Here is a 25,478-nt window from a genome sequence, read left to right on the forward strand (position 1 = left end):
TAAAAATGCAGTCACACTAAAGAAGGGGTGGGGTTTTTTTGCCTTTTTGATAACTGGCTTAAGAAACAAGATTTTACATTTTATCAAGATAGTTCCTATGTTGTCTTAATAAAGTTTATTCAGTTTTTGATTAATTAAAAAACTGAGATTTAAAAGGATTTAAGTTTTTATATACATGTAACCTTCCACCTTGCCTTTAAAATCTCTTAGTTATCATCTTGGATACATTAGCAACTTTTGTTTTACAAGGACCTATGGTTCTGTTTTGATCAATTTAAAGCCTTTTAGCCTCTTTGACAGATGTCCTCAAAATCAAATCCTAAATTAAGTCTCAAACTTACTGCTGAGGTTTATCAAAGTTATAAAAATTAATGACTATAAGGTTATAAAATCTTTTTACAGCTTCCAATCAGGTCATAAACTCCAGTATTACCACCTCCAACCCCTTAAAAGTCCTCATCAGGTGCTATTGATAGCGACAGGAGGCAGAGAAATTCTAGGCAGATGGGAGGGGTCCATGGTAAAACCCCACCTTTGAGCCAAAAAGCCTGAAACACACAGCCCAAAGTGAGAACTTCTATTCCTGTGTGCCCACTCTCTCCCAATTGGTTCTTCCTGAATAATGTATTTTTCCCAATCGAATATTGCCTTTTCCAAAACTACCTAGGCCCATTCCGCCTCCCATCCTGTGTCTATAAAGACCCCAGATTCAGCCGATAGAGAGGAGAAGCGGCTGGATGTCAGGGAGAGATGACTTGACTTCAGAGACAGTGGGTGGACATCGGAAAGAGGCAACTTGACTTTGGAAGAGAGAGGCAGAGAGGCAGCTTGATTTCAGGGTAGAGCGACCTGCCCTTACTGTCCCCTTTCCAGCTCCCCTCTCCACTGAAAGCCACTTTCATCAGTCAATAAAATTCTCTACATTCACCATCTTTCAATTCATCTGCATGACCTCATTCCTCTTTGGCACTGGACAAGAATTTGGGACTCACCAAGTGCAGGTAGCCAAAAAGGTTGTCACACTGGCCCTTTACCCTCACTGGCAGAGGGAAGCTGCCCCATGTGATGAGGCAAAAGGCCCACTGAACTAATAACACACTGCTGTCTGAGGATGGTGGAGCTAAGAGAGCATCATAACATGCCTTCTGGGGCCTTGGGGTTGGAGGCACCCCCACCTGGACAATGCCACAGGGCCTGCACAGAGTTTGCTCCTGCTGGCACCAAAGCAGCCAGCCAGTTCCTGCACTTGCTTATTCCGGCTCCTGCACTCATTCACTCACACATTCCCTCCTACGAGGGGTTGAGTGGGGTGGGCTGAGTAAATGGGGCACCCCTGTTGCAAATCCAATGAAGGGGTCAAGAAAATATCTTGCATCTCTATTAACTAATCTTTGTGTTGTTAAGTTATAGGGCTTTGACTCCTGGATACACATATCTCATCTAAAGAAGACACTGACTCCTGCCAGTATCTGACACCAGACTCAAGTTAACCAAAGTCTTCTCTTTAGACTCAGGCAAAGGCAACAATCAAAATAAACTGCTTTCATGAGACACAGGGAAAGGTCTGTCCTCAAAAACATTAAGATTCATTTAATAATTTTGCCTCTATCTGGAATAATATAATTTATTCTATGCCTTAATACTAAATGATTTAAATGTTTAGCTACCTATAAACTTACCTTTCTCAAAACTAGACAGGGCTTTTAACTTTTTTGTTTGTAACACTGCTAATTCTTTATCTTTGTTTTGCCTCCAGAGTGTAAAACTATTCAGTCGTTCCAAACCCAGGGACTATTGTGCAGGCGGTGGGCATATGAGATTATAAGGGCTAGTTTTGAGGGATAAAACCAATTCAGACCCTCCAAATTGAGGACGGGCACACAGATGCCTAAGCCACTAAACAAAATGCTAGTGTTTTATATACCTAATTGCTACAAGCCAAAATTAGAATAGCTCAATGCATAAAATGTATGCTCTTATGTTACTTGAAAGGGATTTTAAAGGTTAATGGGTGCCTGCTTACCTCCATTCCCATCGGGCCTAGAATGTTTAATTGCCTATAAATCTTTTGGCTCTAATCCCTTGGCCATAGGGGTCGTCCCTTGGCCATAGGGGTCCTACCAAGGGACATAATGGACACACACCACCCTGGCAACAACACGGGACAAAATTAAAGTTTAGCCATCAATGCTGCCTCTGGTATGTCTTAACCAAAAGCAGTGGGGAATATAAACTAAAAAAAATAAAATCCTAAACCCCAACCAACTAAATGGACTCCCTTCTTGCCCGAAGGGAATCCCAAAGAAACCTAAAAGAAAAAGTTTCAGGCCATGACAGACAGCAGGGCATCAGGCATGCCTCACTACACCATCCCCACCCTTTCTGGAATTTAGGCAAAACTGACAAGCATTAACATTAAAATGGAGATCATAAGACTGATAAGACAGATTCTTTGTAACAACAAGATACCAAACTATAAACAAGACCACTGACCATAGGCTAATTCTGGCTAGTTTACAAAAAGTACACATTTGCATGCCTTTATGTCCTAAAAAGACCTTTTGATGTCTAGGGCCTAATTATAATACATTATATGTTAAGTCCCCACACAAAAATAAACATGAGTCATATGTTACATACATATTTGTTCCATACACATGTGTCAAGACTGCCTTCATAAACATTTATGACCTCTCCTGTATGTCTTAACCAAAAGATGTGGGAAATATAAACTAAAAAAAAACTGTTAAATTTGTGTATTGAGTCCACCTGTCATCATATCCCCACAAGAACTCTGGACACAATTGATAGTGGGGACTGTGCATGATAATTAAGTAATTAAGACTGAATGCTAAATATTATCCCAGATAATTCAGAAAATGTCTTGTTAGCCCTGCAAGACATGAACCAACAAATCAAAACTATGTCTGACCCCACATTGTCGCTAGCTCAGTGGTTAGCAACCTGGTTCAGGTCAGGACCGTCCTGGTGGCAAAAGCTGCTTATAACTTTGGCCCTGGTTGCAGGGATAGGCATATTTCTTTGCTGTGGATTTTACTGCTGTTGCAACTTCTGTATGGAAATGCAAGACAGGCTTTCCCAAGAGACTTTCCTGGCCTCGCACCATAATGCTCCAGCAAACATTGTCTGTGAACCCCAGTACTTGTGAATATTTCCAACTCCAATGGATCAGTTCCATTCTGGTACCCTATAACTCCTCCCACTTTCAGCAGTAAGTAGCCAGAATAAAAACAATGCCCAAATCCCATGAAAATGGAATGGAATTTGACAGTGGGGAGTCGTAACCAAGTACCTCATTTTCTTAAAGAGAATTATTTTTACCTTTTTTTCTTTTTCCCTCACCTCTTACTTTACTCTTTAGGAATACAATTATAAACTTTACCTTCTTTCCAACAGACACTCCCTGTGAAGCAGGAGAATAGGGTCTGGAGGCAGGGAACCTAAAGCTGTTTCACACTAACTTCCTAGAACTAAATTGAAAGGAAAGCCCTAACTCTCCACACCTAAGTAACAAAAGGACCAGAGGCTACTCCCTTTGCAAACCCCCACCTTTCCTTTGCTGCAGATGGGAAATTGAAAGTACCTCTGATTGGTTGATTTTGGCAACCAATCAGACCTTTATATAGGAGTGTAACTTTATAACTTTAGTTCAGCTCAATCTGATTGATTGCCAGCCAGGTCTCCGTTTGCATAGAAGTACAACTTTTTGACTTCACTTTAGCCTCTGATTGGTTGCTTTCTGCAACCACCAGATGTTTGCATAGGAATGTGACCTTTGTAAGTTCACTTCAGCCTCTGATTGGTTGCTTTCCGCAACCATTCAGACTGATTGCGGGCCACCACTTCATTTACGTGAGGTAAGCACCAAGTGGCCAATGGGAAACCTCTAGGGGGTATTTGGACCCAAGAAGATTCTGTATCTGGGCCCTTGAGCCGCTGCTCAGGCCTGCTGCCACCCTGTGGAGTATACTTTCGATTTCAGTAAATCTCTGCTTTTGTTGCTTCACTCTTTACTTGCTTTTTTTGTGCATTTTGTCCAATTCTTTGTTCAAAACGCCAAGAACCTGGACACCCTCCACCAGTAATACCTAGACTGAAAGCTTATCTAAATATATGTTTGCTTAGAAGTATCAGGGACCAAATCTCAAAACAAAACAGGCACTCTCTGGAATTCCCCACCAGGAGATTGTCTCAAGACAACAATTAATTCACAATCCAATTCTATCCATGATGGTGCAGACCAGACCATCAGATGGCATCACTCAATATAAGTCATCCAAGCGAGTCACGTAGACCCCGCACCTCCTTGCCCCTCCTACATGCCATTCACACCAACTTTCCCTTTTTAAGCCCTTGCTTTCTTCCCTGAAAGTTAAATCAGTTCCGTAAAGGCAGGAGCCTGTTCTGTTTCCCCACTGCTAAGCTCTGGAATAAAAGTCACTTTCTTTTTACCACCCTCGTCCTTGTTATTCAATTTTGCAAGCAATGAGCAGCTTAGCCTGCGTTTGGTTACAGTAAGAGGAGGAAGGAGGAGAGAAACCAGTGGGAAGAGAGAAGTCTTAGAGACACCAGTTTGGGGAGATGATAAGTTTCCCAAAAAGACCAGTGAAGTTCCAAATTATCCTCAGCAAAACCATGTCAACAAGAAGGAGTTGGACAGTGTAGGTGGAGCATATAGTCAGTAGGAATTCAAGAATGGTGTTTCAGTTGACTCAGAAGTTCCTGTGGGAAAAACAGGATCAAATAGAACAGAGAGGCCTCACAAAGTAACAAGGAAAAAAATTTCCAGCCTGGGCAACATAGTGAGACTCTGTCTCTACAAAAAAAAAAAAAATTAAAATTAAAATTAGCCGGGCACAGTGGCGTGTGCCTGTACTCCCAGCTACTCAGGGGTGCTGAGGCGGGAGGATTGCTTGAGCCTGGGAGGTTGAGGCTGCAGTGAGCCATGATCACACCACTGCGCTCCAGCCTGGGCAACAAAGGAAGACCCTGTCTCAAAAAAAAAATTTTCCAGCCCAAAGAATCAATGAATAATTCCCACTCAAAATAGAAAGCCAGAAAGAAAAGCTTTCAGCCCAGGGAGCCAGAGAATAATCCCCACTCAAGACAGAGATCCAGGAAGGAAACCATCCAGCCTAGGAGATACCTTTCAAAACAAGCCTGGAACTCTAACCTGCTTCAGAGAGTATACTCAGAATCTTAAGAATCAAATCAATCCTTACCAGCTTTAACAGAAGTTTGCCTGGAACAATGGTTCAAAAGTCTGACTTAGCAGTGGATCCCAAATCAATCAGTCAGGAGTGAAGGAAAGGGCTTAAAAGGTGCACATTTGAGGTCCGCAGTGATAGGTCCAGGAGTCCAATGATGAATCTGATCCTATAAAAGTCACAGCATCATTACTGTTCAATTTTTTTAAATGACACTTGTTAAAGATGGTGAGAAAGACTGTGTTCAAGGGGGAAATATCAAGATAAGTATAGGAATCACTGCAATGGCATCTTGCAATGGGGGAGATAGATTGAGATCAGCTAAAATACAATGTGGGCAAGTGGGAATTTAGAGCCAAGGAACAAGGTGGGAGTCAATGGATGGAAATTAACTAAGAGGAAACATCAGGCATAATGGAAGATTTGGGCCAAACCGACCTAACATTATTTTTGCTGAAGGCACCAGGGCGATCAAACATCACCTGGGAGATGGTGGAGGATGAGGAACCAGATTAGATATTGAGAGTGCTTGGATATGGGGGATGACTAAATAGACTTAGCAGGACTTAGCAGGACTTAGCAATTTCCTTGCTGAAATCGGACAATGCAGAGACAAACTCAGAAATCCAAAAATCCAGGCCTAGTTGAAAAAGAGCTCAAGGGAACCTGAGTAAAATTCGGTCAATAAGAGAATCTTTGTCAGCACTAGAATTCTGGGATGAATAAAACAGAGGTCCTTCCTTCCAGGAGCTCAGTGTAGTGGGGAATAAAAACATGCTCTCTAATCCCAGTTACTTGGGAGGCTGAGGTGAGAAGATCGCTTGAGGCCAGGAGTTCCAGACCAGCTTGGGCAAGGTAGCGAGACTTCATCACTAAAAAATACAATTTTTATTACATAATATATATTATATACAATATATATTAATATATTAACATATATAATATATAACATATATATTAATATATTAACATATATAATATATAACATATATATTATATATAATTTTCTTTAATGATAACACAAGACAAGGAAATTCCAGTGAGTATGAGGTGTTTGGCCATGTGTGCTCCAGCAGAAGGTGAAAGGGAGAAGAAGGAGACCAGGGCAACTTATGAAGGGACGTGATGAAGAGTAAGAATGTAAGGGAGTAGGTAGGATGCATAAGGGATCCATCAGCTGGATGGATTGAAAGGGTGAAAACACAAGGCAGGCAGAGAGGAAATGTGAATAGACAGAAGTAAGATGTCAGGGACTCTGCAGGCAGGTGAGCTCACTCACTTCTGCCACAGGCTCTCCTCCCTCTCCTTATTGAGGAGGCTAGGCCACAGCTTGTCATACCCATAGGGGTGTGGGTAGCTGCCATAATTGGCGGACCAGAAGACAGAAGCTAAGGGGATGCCATGTGGGGCAGAGGGCCACCCTAGAAAGCACGACCACTAGTGTGAGCAGTAGGACTGGTTTCAAGAGCCTTGGCAGAGGCCACCCAGCTGATGGCTGAGGCCATTCCAGTCCCTAGGCCATGGGCAAGAGTGAAAGTGAAAGCAGCAGTCCTGCAGGGAGTGGGCAGATTTGCTGGGCTTGGGGCTTTTCCAACAACTTTGACATTTCCTCCAGAGCCCAAGGACTCCCAGATACCTCACTGCTGCTGTGGGATAAGGGGATAAAGAAAAAAGCCAGTAGGGCAACTGGGTCCCTGTCTCCTTCCAGTTCCACATGACATTCAAGTCTAAGCTAAACAGGAGACCTTGTCCTTTCTCTGCCTCATTCCGAAATGACTGAAGGAAGTGTTACCAAAACACCAAGGCTACCGTCTAAGTCCTGCTGCTCACTGCACAGAAAGCCAATCACAGAGACAGTGAGTATTGCCAAGGAAAAAGGCTATAATCGGATGCTGCAGCTGAGATGGAAGCTCAGTCTCAAATCCATCCCCCGAACCCACTAAAACTAGGGGTTTATATAGCAGGGAAGAAATTTAACAATGTATAAAACAACAGGAACTAGGGAGGGGCAAGGAAGCAATCAAGATGAAAGAGGGGTCTAGCATCTCACTGTCTGGATGTGGTGATCTGGTGAGTTTCAGTTCTTTGATCCCTTTTTTTTTTGAGAGGCCTGAAGGTTGCTTCCTGAGGAAGGAACTCAGATAAAACAAATGCAAGGTTCAAACTTTAACACCAGAAGGGTCCATTTCTATTTTTATCAAAATGAACAGTCCATGGCAGGGGTCCCCAACCCCTGGGCCACAGAGCAGTACTGGTCTGTTGCCTGTTAGTAAATGGGCTGCACAGCAGGAGGTGAGTGGTAGGTGAACAAGCACTACCGCCTGAGCTCTGCCTCCTGTTGGATCAGCGGTGGCGTTTTATTGCCATAGGAGCGCGAACCCTACTGTAAACTGCACATGCGAGGGATCTAGGTTGCGTGCTCCTTATGAGAATCTAACTAATGCCTGACGATCTGAGGTGGAACAGTTTCATCCCAAAACCATTGCCCTGCCCGCCAAGTCCATGGAAAAATTGTCTTCCACGAAACCAGTCCCTGGTGCTGATAAGGCTGGGGACCACTGGTCTATAGAACTGTTGAGTCGGTTTCAGAAGGACCACAGGTCACAAGACGTATTTCACTGAGCAGCTGTTTCAACAATACAGTCAGTTCAGTTTGTGTTTCGTGTGTGTTTACATCAGGTATTATATAGAGCACACTGTCACATATATCTGTATATAGATAATATATATATGAGTGTATATAACATATGCATGTGTATAATTATAGGGATGGCTCAAATCAAAGTACCTAATGTTTTCCTTAATCTCTCCTAAATTAAAAGAAAAATATAAATGGGATGAATGGATGAGAAAAAAAGGACAAAGTATTTAAAGCATTTCCTATGAAAATGACATGTTTATATGAGAGTTGCAATAAAAATACGGAGTGCTGAGTCAAACTACTGATAAACAACAAATATTTTTAGATAACTGTGTCTCATGCAATATTTGGGACATACTTTATACAAAAATATTTGTTGCTTATTTGAAATTCAAATACAAGTGAGTGTCCTGCAGTTTACCTGACAATGCAGAAGGGGAACATCACACACCGGGGCCTGTTGTGGGGTGGGGGGAGGGGGGAGGGATAGCATTAGGAGGTATACCTAAGTTAAATGACGAGTTAGTGGGTGCAGCACACCAACATGGCACACGTATACATATGTAACAAACCTGCACATTGTGCACATGTACCCTAAAACTTAAAGTATAATAAAAAAAGATTATTTCCTATACTTCAAAATCAACAAGATTTGATTGCATTTAAATTTTTCTGTCCATTTGTTCTTCTATGTAATACTTTAAAAATAATTGGCATAAAAATTCAATCAATTCATAAAAGTCCAAAGCAAAAAAAAACAAATCTACTGACATCTCTTGAGGAAGAAATGATCAGGATTGACATTAATGAACCCTCTCACAGAGACCACTACACACACACACAAAAAGAAGGATGGGTGAATGGATGCAGAGAGAATTTAATAAGACTGAAATGATGCCATACATGCTTTTAAAAAATAAAAAGTATTAAATTTTAAATTTTACTTCAATATAAGAGAAGAAAAAGAAAAAAAGGGAGATTGAAAGAACTGCTGAACTTCAGGAAGTTCTACTTGATCACAAATTGATACTAGTTTTATAAAATTCCCTTTTTCTTCTCAAGGGTGCCCTGCCCTTCCAGCCTGGTGCCTTGCCCCTTGAGGCATAATATTTCTGAAAACTGTCCAAAGGACCTGCATATTCTTAAGAACAGCTGCAAAATGTACCAGAGAGAAAGATCAGGTGAGCTGGTGCCTAATTCATTACTGTGAGGTCTCCTCTCTTGGACACTTGTGAAGTCTTGGTCATCAGTGCTCTGAACCTTAAGATCAGAACCAAGTAAAGAGAATGAAAGATAAAGTTAGAGAAACTTCAGGTAGGGATGGAAGGCAGAGAGCAAAGCATATATGGGCACGGGACTTATAATAAGGAACAGCAGGACAGCACAATGGCATTCTTGGATTGTTGGCTTTAGAAACGCTGTCAATTATATTCTACTGCTCCAGAGAATGAAATTTGCTTAAAATTGGCTTCTTAGGCAGAGTTTACAAACTAGCAGCTCCAGCCTGAGTCTGTTCTGCAGACCTGATTTAGATGGCCAGCATACTTTTCAATAAAACATATTTCAGTTAGTTACCAACATTTGAAGAACTGAAGGTTTCATATCAACATTATAATTTGTGGCCAATCTTGAAAAACTGAAAAATCTGGCAGTCCTGGCCCAACATTGCCAGCCAGCAACACTAAGCTGGAGCTGAATACTGGCTGCCCCTTTGGAAGAGACATATTCTTTCCCAGTTTGCCACAGTCCCTACCCTGCTTGCTTCTCTCTTTTATTACCTGTCTGGCCTTGTCAACATTTGAATTTACAACTCTGATTATTACAATTTTTCTATTATGCAAACTGTCAGACATATACAAAAGCAGAGAGAATGGTAAAGATGAACCCTATTTGTACCCATTACCCAGTTTCAACAATTATCATAGACAACCTTGTTTCATGAATACCCTAACCAATTCTCAAACACACTTGGATCTCCCCCTGGATTTTTGTGATGCACATCTAGACGTCACATCATTTCATCAGTAAATATTTCAGTGTGTATCTCCAAAAGAACCAAATGTGTGACTCCTAACCAGGCTTCTTCTGTTATGTCACATATGCCATGGGTTATACTGTGGTGAGAGGATATATTACAGAGTAATAGTAACAAATATTTCTGAGGTCTTACTCTGTGACTAGGTATTGTGCTAGGTACTTACATATATTGTCATTTATTCCTCTTCTCAATTCTATGGCATAGACAATGCTTTTATTCCCATCTTATCGATAATCTTCACATAGATGTCCTCCCTAATATATATACACATATGTATTTGTGTGTATATATATACACACATACATACAAACACATATACTGCATATTATTTATTTATATTTATATACAATATAACATATTTAGATACTTCATACTGATATTATTCACATACACATTTAATTGTATTAATATATAGGAACTAGAAAAGTAGTTTGGTTCTACTTTCTTTGGCCTTTTTTGAAATCGTGTATGCTCTGATAATGGGAAATTTCCCTAAGCTGAGGTTTTCTTATCCCATTTTCTATTCGCAAAAACTCACAGTTTGAACTTATTTCCCAAACCTGGAAAAGGCAACAAAAACACACCAACTTCAGAATATCTAGGGCAATGGTATCTACCTCTTGAAGCAGGTTGTAGAATGGCTGCCCTGCCAAATAAGTTTTTTCAGGTATAGTGACCTGCACACTGGTTTCAGTCATGCTCATGCATCTTACAAGTCCCTTTCTGGTGAGAGAAAACCACAAAGATTCAGTATTTAGAGTTGTGGATGAAACAAAATTTATGTTGTTCATTTCAAGCTTGCTTTTAAATACTTATCTCCCAACACCTCTCCCCGAGTACACTATTTTGTAATATCCAGATTGAGGCTTTCTTTAGGAATGATTTTCCCCCATAGTGAATGTAAGGGGGCACAAAAAAACTCAGGATTCCAGAAAAATAACACTTTTTGCACTACTCTGAAAAATCAAAAATATTATGAGCAAATTATCAAATATTTACATAAAACCAGAATTTGCTCATCCACTTGCACGACCATGCCTTACTCTCCTCACCCTGATCATGGTTCTTGTTCCAATCAAATTCTATTTATACAAACCTAGTTATCAGGCCAAAGTTTCCCCACTTGATTCATTTAAATGTTGCTTGAAAATATTTACCTTGGTGTCCAGGAGGCATTGCCTCCACCCTGAAGCCCAAGGGCAAACAGGCCCCAGCAGCCTTGAAACCCCTAGGTAGCTTTTGGCTCAGAAAGGTTTGGAAGGGGCCTGGGGAAAGAGAATAAGCCCTGAGCCCAGCCCCTGCTCCGTGAAAAGTCGGTGCCGCCTGAGCATGCCACTTACCTAACACGTCCGGGTATGGAACGAGTTGAAAAATGTTCTTCAGCTCCTGTAGTTGCACCAGTGTGAAAGTGAAGAGCCAGAGGAGCTGCTGACTGTCCTCAGGCTTTCTGAGTTCGTGGCCACTGCCACTGACGAGTTTCTCTTTGTCCATGGGGCCAGGGCCTGCCGCACTACCGCGGCATTCTGCTGGTGCTGCTGGTGCGGCTGCTCCTTGTTTACATTTGGACGGTATTTTGCCCTCCTCGTTTTCGCCTGATACAATCACTGAGATCACGGGAGGAATCGCATCTGGAAAGGCGGAAAGGCAAAGAGAAAGATCAGAACACTGGAGGCCTGAGTTTATGGGCTGGAGGAGGTTAGGGGCCGCAAACTGAAAGCTGCACAAAGATAATCGGCTGTCGCAGGAAAAGGTAGTTTGCCTGAGTTCACTGGAGCACCTGTCACCATCCAGGCACTGACCAATAAGTTCTTCCCGGTCCTCGATTCCCAGGGTGCGATAACGGTGCCATCTTGCCTTCTCCTGGGCTGGTTTCAGTCCCTGCTGTTGATGAAACGGTGCGCCTCCGCAGACTCTGGGCTGCGATCTGCGGTAATCCCCGGTCCGGACAAGAAGTGCAACGCTTCTTGAGAAAAGTCCAAGTACTCCAAAATTTTGGCCATGACTCCACCACCTCAGAATGCAAGTGTAGACCGCAGCCCAGTGCTTAGTGCATCCAAGAATGTTAATGTTTACACTGCATGGGCTCTGGCCGCGACAGTGGCACATTGCATCCTCTGCTGTGCTCCACCTCCGGGCTTCTGGTTACAAGTACTCTACACAAGCTTAAGTGTTCCCTGTGTTGGGCTCCTGCTATGGGCCTGGGCAAGTTTCCACCTTTTCCCTGCCTCCTCCTCCTTCCACCTTTTCTCCCTTTTTCTAGAAATAAAATCCCAATCTTATGCTCAGAAATAAATAAAACTTTATTGTCAAATAAAAGAGGCAGGCCAAATTGAGGACTATGGTTCTCCCTTCAAGATGTGTTTTGCAGACACTCCAGGAGATGTTAATATCCTGAGCACTGGAAATAGCTTCCAATAATAGGCCCTATGCTTGGTATCATACTATGATATTGGTCTACCGTATTTTTTCCTTTGCAACTATCATTATCTTCAGCACCATTTTATGAAAGAAACTAAACCATTTTCATGGGCTGCTAAGGGTGTCATTGGGCTTAGGTACCTTACCTACTGCACCTAATGGATAAGTGCCCCTGCCTCATATTTCTGCAAGATGGCTAAGAAATCAGCTTAAAAAAAAAGGTGATTAAACAATTCATTTTTTAAAAAGATGTCAAGGGATGGCAATCTCACAACCTCTCTCTGACTTCAACCAAAATCTGACTTTTGTTGGAGTCTGGCCCCCTCTCCTTCTCTTAACTAATCAGTTCATGATCAATTTTCAGCCTTGGATCAAATGCTGCATGAGAGACATGTAAGAGTTTTAATCATGGAGTGCAGTAGACTAGCTGGGACGTCTGTGACAGCTTGATTTCTTCCACATCTCAGATTTCCACAGTGTACCCCGGTGTTTTCTCACCTTCAGTCACTCATAGGCATCTTAGGTGAGTGTTGTTGCCCTATGTGGGCACCAGAAAAGCTAGTACTTACTTAAATGTTTTACTTTAAATATAATTTAATTTTTAATTTTTGATTCACTCTTGAAAACCTTAAGTACCTAATGGAACCCTCATCCTAAGCAAAAATAGCCACAAATCACGGCCTGATGTAACAGATTTATGTGAGCAGTGACCCTAGAACCAGACTAGGTATCTGAATCATGGCTTCACTCACTACTTGCTAGCTGGCTAATCTGGTGAGCAGTTTATGCTCATTTTGCCTTGGTTTAATAATTTTTTAAATGGAGATAACAATCATACCTAATTCATAGAGGTGTTTTGAGGATTAATTGAGGTGCTTAATTATACAATTTCACAAATGACCATGCAGCCTCACATTTCCTACTTGACTCACTTTCATATTTTTTTATTCACAAGGGAAAGAGAGAGAGTGATTGTTCTCCTCTGGCAGCATGTAATAAAGATAGAGCATCTTCTTGTGAAAACAATACATGTACCATGTTTCTATGTACCTATATGTGCTTCCATCAATAAGCCTATGTTGGTTGCTGCATGTATGAGCCCTGGGCCAGGAAATGTGCTAGGAGAGTGTGTCTTTCACTCAGCAGATAGATTTTCTTCCTTGGCCTAATATATCTTATTCCTAGATACCAGAGCAAATAATAATGTAATAAGCATTACCATGTATTAAGTACCTACTCTGGACCCAACCCAAGAACAAGCAGTATGAAGGTGATAAGCAGGGGCACCATGGTGTAATTCACATTTTCATCATCAGATCACTCTGGCTGCTGGGTGGAGAATGTTTATAGGAGAAAAAAGGTGAAAGCAGGGAGACAGGACACTAACGCAATATCCCAGGTTTAAGATGATAGTGATTATCTTAAGCATGTCAGAGAAAAAAAATTAAAGGTTTGGGAATGTGTTTCTGAGGCGGAGTCAACAGGATTTGCTGATAAATTGACTATTTGGAGTTGAAGAAAAAGAATAAAACAGTCTATATATAACCAAGTACCTCTTTTTTAAAGAATCAAATGAATTATTTTTTCCTTTTTCCTTTCCTCACACCTCCTACTTAGCTCTTTGGGAATGCAATTATAAACTTTACCTTCTCTCCACCAGACACTCCCTACACAGCAAGCTTATCTAACTACATGTTTACTTAGAAGTTACAGAGACCGAACCTTAAAGCAAACCAGGAACCTCCAGAACTCTCTCCTACCAGAAGGCAAATTGAGATTGCCTCAACTTACAACCTAGATCTGCCCGTGACGGTGCCAGCCAGACCACCTGATAGATAAGACATCCGAAGCAAGTCACATAGACTCTGTACTTCATCGCCCTCTCCCCTGCATGCCATTCACACCAAGCCCCACTTTCAAAGCTCCTGCCTTCTGCCCCAAAGGCTTTAGTGGCTTCCTCAAGGCAGCCTGTACTACTTCCCCTCAACTAGCTCTGGAATAAAGCCACTTTCTTTCTACCAGACGTCGTTCTTGTTCACTGGACTTTGCAACTGGTGAGCAGTCGGAGCTGTGTTCAATTACATGTATGCCTTGCCTCATTGAACTCTCATGAAAACCCTATGATCGAGACACTGTTGTTATCTCCATTTTATAGGTGAGGAAGCTGAGAACCAGATAGATTCATCCAGTGTCCCAGGACACACAGTGAGTCATGCTTCGGATCTGTGCTCCTAGCTGATGCCTCCCATTACTGGTAGTCCTTTCCTGCTCCCCACAATGTACATTTATTCATTTCTTTTTCTATTTTCTTATTATCTTTCTATTTTTCTTCTTCTTCCTCTCTCTTCTCTCACTAGGGATAGAACGCAAGGGTCTCACTTAGCCCAGTGGATGGCAGTCAATTAATGGAGCGAGTGGCTTAGTCCTTGTCATGCTGCCAAGTGCAAGGGCCTTTCCATGCTCAGAATCACCATGAAGACGAGAGCTATCTCTCTTGGTAGGCTACAGACTCAAAGGGTCTGCATATTTATATATGCTGCCAAAAAAACCTCAAATAACCAATAGATATAAATAGATACAGAAAGTTTTTAAAAGAACATTTAAAAATAAAATTTTTAAAAATATTTTTAAAAAACAAAATAAAGTATATAACATCACTTAAGAGCACACACACAATCTCTGGAAAAATTAAGGATTCATGAGTTGTCCACCCTCAGAAGACATCTCCATGCCCTTCCTCATGACAGACTCTCTTAGTGCTTTCCTTTCTTTCATTTTCATTTTATTTCTTATTTTATTATTTATTTTAAAGAAAAGGGGCCTCTGTCTGTTGCCCAGGCTGGAGTGCTGCCATGTGATTCTAGCTCACCACAGCCTCAAACTCCTGGGTTCAAGTGATCCTCCCATCTCAGCCTCCTGAGTAGCTGGGACTAGTGCAGGAGCCACTGCACCAGGCTCTTCAGGGTTTTTCTTCGTAATTGGGCTTATTGGGGTCAGTGGTAGGAAGGCTGTGTAGTTACAAGGCTCTGTGGAGCAGAAGTGGCCCCACATCCAGTAAGCTGCATATCCATAGATCCCAAATCTCCATCCCAAGATTGGAGATTTTTGGCAGGTATGCCCTTACTGGTGCTCTTCCTGTACCATCCCCGATTTTATTTATTTATTTATTTATTTATTTTTTGCTTGTCCTTATAGCACTCCTTTTTGCCATGAGTACAGGTTTCTCTTGCATAGCCAAAGATATTCAGTCTCAGGCTAACAGATTCAGCCTCGTGTTTATTCTGTGTTGACTTTCTCAAAGGGTGCGTTAGATTTCTTGCAGAGCACATCTTACCACCCAGAATGCTCTGCATGCCCATCTCCAAGATCCCGATCCCAGCACTGAAGAGAGCATGGCAGCTCAGCTTTCAGTGCCTTTGCTGGAACTCTGAACAAGCAGCCCCCAGTCAATCATTTCAGCTTAATTAATAGCCCGCGCCCTGTGCATGCTGCCAAATATGGAGGGTCAGGCCATGAGATATTCTCCAAACTTTTACTCAAGGCGTCCTATGGTCACCGTGAGATCTCACCTCCCCTCTGAGCCCCCAAATCAGCTTTCCTCAGGGTAATAACTAGGCCCGAGTAGGGTGTAGTCAGCAAAGCTGCAAGCTGGGGCCCCATGTTGCATACATATATGCCTCCTATTGGCCCTTTTCTTCTCCACACTGCCCCTATGTTTTGGCCACCCCACTCCACCCTCAACTGCCACCCCCACCCACAACCCATACCACACCCCTCACCCCCACCCACAACCCCTACCCCCACCACGCACCCTCCACCCACACCTCCCATCTCCACCCGCTACCCCCAACCCCACCATGTACCCCCACCCGCAACCCCCACCCCAACCCACAACCCCTACCCTCACCCGCAACCCCCACCCTCACTGTGCACCCCCCACCCTCCACCCACACCCCCATCCCCACCTGCACCCCACCCCACACTCACAACCCCCCACTCCCACCTGCAACACCCCCACTCCCCACCCCCACCCGCACCCCCCAACTTCCCATCCCCCCACTCCTCTCCATTCCCTCTCTTGCTTGTGCACATAAGCAAGTCCCACTCATTGCAACTGTAACCAATACCAAGCATGAGAACAGGAACTAGCTCCACCCTCTAACCCCCACTCCAGCTGCAGACGCCACGGAGTTTGTGCAGGGGTGCAGCGCTCCAGCCATGGCGCGTTCGCTCGCCCATGACACCGTGTTCTACTGCCTGAGTGTATACCAGGTAAAAATAAGCCCCACACCTCAGCTGGGGGCAGCATCAAGCGCAGAAGGCCATGTTGGCCAAGGAGCTCCAGGCCTCATGGGTAATATGAACCCTGAGGGCGGTGTGAACCACGAGAACGGCATGAACCGCGATGGCGGCATGATCCCCGAGGGCGGCGGTGGAAACCAGGAGCCTAGGCAGCAGCCGCAGCCCTCGCCGGAGGAGCCGGCCCAGGCGGCCATGGAGGGTCCGCAGCCCGAGAACATGCAGCCACGAACTCGGCGCACGAAGTACACGCCGTTGCAGGTGGAGGAGCTGGAAAGTGTTTTCCGACACACTCAATACCCTGATGTGCCCACAAGGTAAGTGGCCTGCTCCAGGAGCCACGAGATCTCCAAGTTCGTTTCGAGGCATCTTTTTCTCTCCCTTGCCCCACCCAATCATGAGGAAAAAGCCACTGGGGGTCCTTGCCTGCCTTTGTGCTGGTGTGGAGGGGGATATTTACCTCCTGGGCATCAAGGTAAATGTTTTATTGCAATGTTTATGTGAATGAAACCTGGAAACTAGTCCGTGCCTCCCTTTTATAAAGATGTGGTAAAATACACGGAAATATGAAATTTACCGTCCAAACCACTTTTTAAGTATAGAGTTCAGTTGTGTTAAGTATGTTCACATTGTTGTGCAATAGATCTCTAGAATTCTTCTCATCTTGCCAAGCTAAGTCTCTATACCAGTTAAGCAACTCCCCTTTTCCCCCTTTCCCCAGCCCTTGGCAACCACCATTCTACTATTTTATGTCTCTATGATTTCGACTACTCTAGGTATCTCATGTAAGTAGAATCATACAGTATTTGCATTTTTGTCACTGACTTATTTCACTTAGCATAAGGTCTTCAAGGTTCATCCATATCGCAGCATATATTAGAATTTCCTTCCTTTTTAAGGCTAAATAATATTCCATTTTATAGATACAGGTGCATACACACCAACAGTACATGGGGGTTCCAGTTTCTCCACATCCTCACCAACACTTGTTATTTTCTGGGGTTTTTTACATAGCCATCCTAATGGGTGTGAGGTGATACTTCATTGTAGTTTCGATTTGCTTTTCCCTAATGATTAGTGATGTTGTGCATCCTTTGATGTGCTTAGTGGCCGTTTGTATATCTTCTTTGGAGAAATATCTCTTTAAGTCCTTTACCCATTTTAAAATCTGAGTGGCTTTTTCTTTCTTTCTTTTTTTCTTTTTCTTTTTCTTTTTTTTTTTTTTTTGGTTATTGGGTTGTAGGAGTTCTTTATATACTCTGGATATTAACCCCTTATCAGATGTGATTTGCAAATATTTCCTTCCATTCTATGAGTTGTCTTTTTACTCTGTTCATTGCATCTTTTGATATACAGAAGTTTTAAATTTTGATATAGTCCAAGTTATGTATTTTTTCTTTTATTACCTGTGATGATGGCCTGTTTTTGTTGTTGTTGTTGTTTTTGTTGAGTGGGGGATCTGTCACCCAAGCAATCCTCCCATCTCAGCCTCCTGAGTTGCTGGGATTATAGGAGTGAGCCACCACACCCAGCTGTGGTCTGTTTTTATAAATAAAATTTTATTGAAATTGGGGTAAGGAGAATGAGGTACTGTCATGCAACTACAGTGCTAGATCCTTCCTTTATTTAAAATTTTGATAATTTGTTCATCATAGTTTTTTTTTGTTTGGTTGGTTGGTTTTTTGTTTTTCTGGTTTTTTTGTTTTGTCTTGAGACAGAGTCTCTCTCTGTGGCCCAGGTTGGAGTGCAGCAGTGTGATTTCAGCTCTCTGCAACATTTGCTTCCTGGGTTCAAGCCAACCTCCCGTGTCAGCCCCCTGAGTAGCTGGGACTGCAGGCACAGGCCACCACACCTGGCTAATTTTTGTATTTTTTGTGTGTGTAGAGATAAGGTTTCGCCATGTTGCCCAGGCTAGTCTCAAACTCCTGGGCTCAAGCAATCTGCCTGCCTCGGCCTCCCAAACTGCTGGGATTACAGGCCTGAGCCACAGTGCCTGGTCCTCATCACAGATTTTTGCATTAATTGTTATTTATTAAAATGGTGCATTAGGGCCAGGCACGGTGGCTCAGGCCTGTAATTCCAGCGCTTTTGGGAGGCCAAGGTGGGAAGATTGCTTGAGTCCAGGAGTTCAAGAACAGCCTGGGCAACATGGCAAAACCCCGTCTCTAAATAAAACTTAAAAAATTAGCCATATGGGTGTGGTGGTGTGTGCCTGTATTCCCAGCCACTTGGAAGGCTGAGGCAGGAGGATCGCTCGAGCCCAGGACATGGAGGCTGCAGTGAGCAGTGATCCTGCCACTGCACTCCAACATAGACGACAGTGAGACCCTGTCTCAAATAATAATAATAAAAATAATAATAATGCATTAAATTATTCATCTTGGCCGGGTGCGGTGGTTCATGCCCCAAATCCCAGCACTTTGGGAGGCTGAGACGGGCAGGAGTTCGAGACCAGCCTGGCCAACATGGCAAAACCCCATCTCTACTAAAAATACAAAAATCAACTGGGCATGGTGGTATGTGCCTGTAATCGCAGCTACTCGGGAGGCTGAGGCATGAGAATCGTCTGAACCCCGGAGGCGGAGGTTGCAGTGAGCTGAAATCACGCCACTGCACTCCAGCCTAGGAGACAGAGTGAGACCTTGTCTCAATTTTTAAAAAAAAAGGTATTTCTCTTGATTACTGAGTTGTTAACGTCACCTTAAATTTCGTGATGAGGGTAAACCATTTCTAAAGCAACCATGGAGCTGGGAATTAGAGAAAAGTATATACTTGGGGGAGGTGTGAGGGGAGATTATAAATTGTAAAACAAGCATGAAGTAAATAGTACATACTATAAATTTCATTTCGTCCACAACTTTGAATACTAACCATGTGTGATCTTCTCTCCACAGAATGGAACTTGCCGAAAACTTAGGTGTGACTGAAGACAAAGTGCGGGTCAGTACACTTGAAAAAGCAATTTGAGAGGACAGCCATTCTAAAACCTGCTTCAGGGCATGGAAGGCTTTGAAGGCTTTGTCCTGAACGTTCTAAAGTTGTTGTTTTTATTATTGTCTTTTTTATGTTGACAAATAAGTTTTGAAGTTTGGGTTCCTTGTCGGTAGAAAAGGAAGTAAGCTCTAGCTTATGGTTCTTTTCTCTTTCCCATTCCAATTAGGGAATATGATTTCCTAAAGGAAAAACAAAACAAAAACTGCTTCTCCTAATCTGTATACAAAATTAAACAAATACATACATATGAAACACATATATTATACATATATGTATTATATATTATACATAATATATATATGTATCACTCATTTAGCTAAGTGTTTATGCCTGGCCTCAAATAATTTAGTACACTTGAACCCTCTTATAACCCTGCTCCTCCCTGCATTAACTTGAATACTTCTAAGGTAAGACTGAACCCCACCATGACTCTACACAGAAATTGTTCCTAAAAGATACCAGCGTTAGAAGGAGTTGAATTTTATTTATTGGATACATACATATATGTATATATGTATAATATATCATACATATATGTATATATGTATAATATATACACATATATATGTATAATATATACACATATATATGTATAATATATACACATATATATGTATAATATATACACATATATATGTATAATATATACACATATATATGTATAATATATACACATATATATGTATAATATATACACATATATATGTATAATATATACACATATATGTATAATATATACACATATATATGTATAATATATACACATATATATGTATAATATATACACATATATGTATAATATATACACATATATATGTATAATATATACACATATATATGTATAATATATACACATATATATGTATAATATATACACATATATATGTATAATATATACACATATATATGTATAATATATACACATATATATGTATAATATATACACATATATATGTATAATATATACACATATGTATATGTATAATATATACATATATGTATTATATATACACATATGTATATATGTATAATATATACATATATGTATAATATATACACATATATGTATATATGTATAATATATAATACATATATGTGTATTATATATTATACATATATGTGTATTATGTATAATACATATATGTATATTATATATAATACACATATATGTATAATATATATACATATATGTATGACACATTATATATATTATATATTATATATATTATATATAATATATATTATATATAATATATAATATATATAATATATAATATATAATATATAACATATATATTATATATAACATATATTATATATATTATATATAAAACATATATTATATATATTATATATAACATATATAATATATATTATATATTATACATAATATATTATATATATTATATATTATATATATTATACATAATATATTTAATATATATATTATATATTATACATAATATATAATATATATGTGTGTATATTATACATATATACATATATGTGTGTATATTATACATATATACATATATGTGTGTATATTATACATATATACATATATGTGTGTATATTATACATATATACATATATGTGTGTATATTATACATATATACATATATGTGTGTATATTATACATATATACATATATGTGTGTATATTATACATATATACATATATGTATGTATCCAATAAATAAAATTCAACTCCTTCTAACGCTGGTATCTTTTAGGAACAATTTCTGTGTAGAGTCATGGTGGGGTTCAGTCTTACCTTAGAAGTATTCAAGTTAATGCAGGGAGGAGCAGGGTTATAAGAGGGTTCAAGTGTACTAAATTATTTGAGGCCAGGCATAAACACTTAGCTAAATGAGTGAATTTATAAATATTGGGATGAGGGAGTAATTCACCCACAGAACACATTACATGACTAAATAATGTATACTTAGTTAAGCTGAGACTGATGGGAAGATAGCTTATATGTCCAAGCCCCTGGTCCTTCTTCGTTTGTTTTTAAGTTATTGGTAAAGCAGTATAGAGAGTGGCAGCCCTAAGTTTTAATTTTCTAAAATACTTTGATGTGTCAACCTGAAAATATTGCTAAAATAGTCACATTATTTTGAAATTGAGGAAGGTTTGTAAGGTTTGTATGCTTTGGAAAATTGTCTAAAGAATGAAGCAAACAAAATGAGTAATATTGAATTCATTTCAGTTGACCAAGAAGGGTGAAAAGGTTAGAGAGAAATATGGTCAAAATAGGCTTTGCACATACTGTGCATGTACTATACAAATTCAACATTATGAAACTACTAAATGTTTAAGTGACTGTTCTCTTGAGGAATTTCTATCCATCTAAGGATTTATATTTCTTTTTGGTGGTACTTTTTTGAAGAGGTGGGTTTTCTGGAATTTGTTTGGAGAGGTGGCCCTCATTTTAGGGTAGATTCACACCCATGTTAATTTCAAATACTTTTCATTCCTTTAAGCAGTGTTAACTAATTTGTAGGTCATAGGATTCAAGTGATGACCACTTAAGACCAAAGAAAACCATACGTAGTATCAAAGTGATGTTTTCCCAAAAAAGAGAAAACAAAAATCAGGATGACCTTATTATTAGCTTTTATGCAGAGTGCATGTGTGAGTGTAGTGAGGGAAATGCACTGCCGATCTGGTAGTGGGTTGTCCAAAAAAGCAAACTAACAAAGCGGGTTACTGAGTGCTGGCATCCTAATGGCAAAGGGTGGACTCACAATCACACCTGGTTCGGGTTGGAGAAGTTGAAAAGAGGTTGGGATCACTTTTCTCCAGCTGGTAAGGCAAACTCAGAGGAAAAGAAAAACAAGGCTTGGTGAGTTGTTTTTCTCCTCCCTGGGTCGACATAATGTTCTCTCCTTAGTGCTCTGAAAAGAATATGAGCCACAAGATACAAATAAGGGAAGAGATACAATGCTCTCATGTATCTCCAAACTATACAGCATAAATTTCCCCCAAGAAAGTAATACATAGTTTCCCCATAGTTTTTGCAGATGTAATGCAACTGGTTTATGAAACCAGTATTGGGAATGCAGACCTAGTATCAGAACATACCAGTTAACCCACTGTACACTTTGGTTATGTTTATAGAGATTTGACCAGTGGTACACTTGAAAGCTCCCAAAATGAGCTCTTCTAGACTTTTAGAGACTGGCCTCATGCAGCAGAAATACTGCAAATCCTTAAATGGGAAAGTGAAAAAGACGTGTCAGGTAGAGAAAGAAGGCCCTTTGTGCCGCTTACAATTTGCAGTTTGAGAACTTTTGAAAGTAATAAATACAATATAAACTCCGTTAACTAGGTTGCTGAGAGGATAGTGACATCTAACTGACAGGATTTTTTTGTCTGTTTGCTTTTTAATTGTTGGCAGATATTTAGAGAGGAGCCATATTTGTGACCCTTCCCCCACATTGATGTTAACCATCTTCCTAAAATGCTGGTTCCACCTTTCTGCCTTAGGAATAGGGGGTGGGATTCAGATCTCCTGGTTGAGTAGCAGGGCCTAGGCCCTGCCTTACTGGGCTACAGCACCTCCAGTCCAGGATCCTGGAGCTGTAGGTTAAACAGAGTGAGCTGACCTTGTCCTGAGCCCAGGAAGGTTTGGAGAGTGCAGCAGATTGGAGAACGAAGATTTGGCATTGGTGACAATGGTATGCCTCTTTCCCCTAAACTATTGGGTGAGCAAAGATTTTTGAGAGTTTCAGTTAATTTGGGTCGAGTTGGTTTCAACTTTCCTTAATGCTGCAGGCTAAAATATCAAGGCAGTGTCCAGGCCTCTCTTGCCAGAGGACGAATGATCCCTTAGACATCCTGGAAGGAAACCTGTCTAAAATTCCAGTGTGCTCTTTCCTATTATTTACTACATACTAAAGATGGATTTTTTAAACAATCCCCTGAAAATGATTTGAAATTAGGCCCACTTTTTACCATGCCGAACTTCTCCCACAAACAAGATGAAACTCTCCCTAGTGAGGAGGGAGCAGGAGGCAGCTGGATAGTTGATGGTCACTTGTCAGATGCACACCTTTTGTTACCCTGTTGCCAGGCATTGAATTAACAAACAGCAAGGACCTGGAACAACTCATAAGCCAGAACTGCATCCAATATCTGGAAGTAACCATTAAAGAATATTAAAATTGGGGCTGGGCACAGTGGCTCACGCTTGTAATCCCAACACTTTGGGACACCAAGATGGGAAGATCACTTGAGGCCAGGAGCTCAAGACCAGCCTGGGCAACATAGCGAGACCCTGTCGCTACAGAAAAATTAAAACAGCCGGGCATAGTGGCATGTACCTCTAGTACCAGCTACTTGGGAGGGTGAGGTGGGAGGATCTCTTGAGTCCAGAAGTTCAATGTCACAGTGAGCTATGATTGCACCACTGGATCCCAGCCCAGGCAAAACAGCAAGACCCTGTCTCAAAAAATAAATAAATAAATAAATAAATAAATAAATAAATAAATAAAATGGAGAAGAGAGATACAAAGTAATAAGCTTATTCCAGGACTTGGCACAAAGCTGGTCCTCACTAAGGGTGAGCTGAAGGGCCACGGGCTATGTTGTTAACTTTCCTAAGGTATTTTAGCAATGAGGAAATAGCTTTTCCTGATGCAGTTTAAAATCTCAATAGCATATAAAGTTGCATCCTGTGTTTTTCTATTACGACATTAACTGTTCAATATACTAAACCAATCCCCTTTTCCCTCTGATTGTAGGTTTGGTTTAAGAATAAAAGGGCTAGATGTAGGCGACATCAGAGGGAATTAATGCTCGCCAGTGAACTACGTGCTGACCCAGACGACTGTGTCTACATCGTCGTGGACTAGCCCTAGAATGCCATCCTTCTTCAGGAGCTAGTTTGGAGATGGGTTTTTCTGGTGCCACTGACACCTGGGCTGCCCATGCCACTCAGGCTACCCTTATCTCCTCTGAACTTATGTTATCAATAAAGAGGCAAATTCTCAATATATTTGTTTTTGTGTGCCAATTGTGGTTAGTAGGGTATAGGTGCAAATTGTTTTTAAAAAGCCATTTAAGGCCGGGTGCAGTGGCTCACACCTGTAATCTTAACACTTTGGGAGGCCGAGGCAGGTGGATCAGGAGGTCAGGAGTTCAAGACCAGCCTAGCCAAGATGGTGAAACCCTGTCTCTATCAAAAATACAAAAAAATTAGCTGGATGTGGTGGCAGGCACCAGTAATCCCAGCTATGCGGGAGGCCTGAACCCAGGAGGCAGAGGTTGCAGTGAGCCAAGATCGCACCACTGCACTTCAGCCTGGGCAACAGAGTGAGACTCCATATCAAAAAAAAAAAGAAAGCCATTTAAACAAAATGACAAGGAGATCTTTCATGAAATGACATCCCTGACTTGCCATCAACAATAGGCCCCTTCACATCACAGAAGTTTACCAAGCGTCATTGTGAGTTTGCACTGACCCATACATCCTTCTCCGCTTCCCCTCCCTACCCCTGCCATTATGCCATCCTCACCACCTTGCCCCTTTAGGGACCACAAATATGTGCAAGAAGGGGTGAAGCAGATTCCTGGTGAGACAACAGTGTATTCCCAGATAAAGCTGAGTTCCAGTTATGCTGACTAGTTCAGTCCAAATTCTGGACTCTAAAGAGAAACTTCCTAGGTGGCTACTCATAGGATTTATGGGAAGGTGGCAGCTGAACGTTGATCCACTCCACTATGCTCCAAATTGTGTTCACTGCCCTCCCTTTTTGTGGGGGACACAGGGGAATAGGAGCTATTCTGCCCCAAAGATCCTGCTGCTTCAAAAGAAACCCAAGCAAAAATTTCATTAAGCCCAAAAAGAGGCTCTT

The 25,478-nt window shown here is 41.1% G+C and overlaps 2 protein-coding genes across 4 annotated transcripts in view; one reads left to right on the plus strand and one right to left on the minus strand.

Moving 5' to 3' along the window:
- LOC473763 (uncharacterized) overlaps positions 1 to 12,104 on the minus strand; it is a 29,317-nt gene extending 17,213 nt beyond the window's left edge. For 2 of the 3 annotated variants that reach the window (XM_063804309.1, XM_024353269.3), the window contains exons 1-2: positions 11,707 to 12,104; positions 11,248 to 11,535 (exon numbers count right to left, since the gene is read on the minus strand). In XM_063804309.1, coding sequence (XP_063660379.1) covers positions 11,248 to 11,535; positions 11,707 to 12,013 — 595 coding nt within the window. In that variant the 5' untranslated portion in view covers positions 12,014 to 12,104. Of the gene's footprint in view, positions 1 to 5,243; positions 5,398 to 11,247; positions 11,536 to 11,706 lie in introns of all 3 variants that reach the window. The other variant, XM_054676285.2, reaches the window with a different exon arrangement.
- Positions 12,105 to 16,475: 4,371 nt separating this feature from the next.
- On the plus strand, positions 16,476 to 24,617 carry RHOXF1 (Rhox homeobox family member 1). The gene is made up of 3 exons (XM_016943526.3): positions 16,476 to 16,941; positions 19,519 to 19,564; positions 24,366 to 24,617. Exons 1-3 carry the CDS (start codon positions 16,544 to 16,546, stop codon positions 24,474 to 24,476), a joined length of 555 nt encoding a protein of 184 aa, XP_016799015.1. The 5' UTR covers positions 16,476 to 16,543; the 3' UTR covers positions 24,477 to 24,617.
- The last annotated feature ends 861 nt before the right edge of the window (positions 24,618 to 25,478 follow it).

This window comes from Pan troglodytes, chromosome X (assembly GCF_028858775.2).
Source record: "Pan troglodytes isolate AG18354 chromosome X, NHGRI_mPanTro3-v2.0_pri, whole genome shotgun sequence".
Taxonomy (NCBI): domain Eukaryota; kingdom Metazoa; phylum Chordata; class Mammalia; order Primates; family Hominidae; genus Pan; species Pan troglodytes.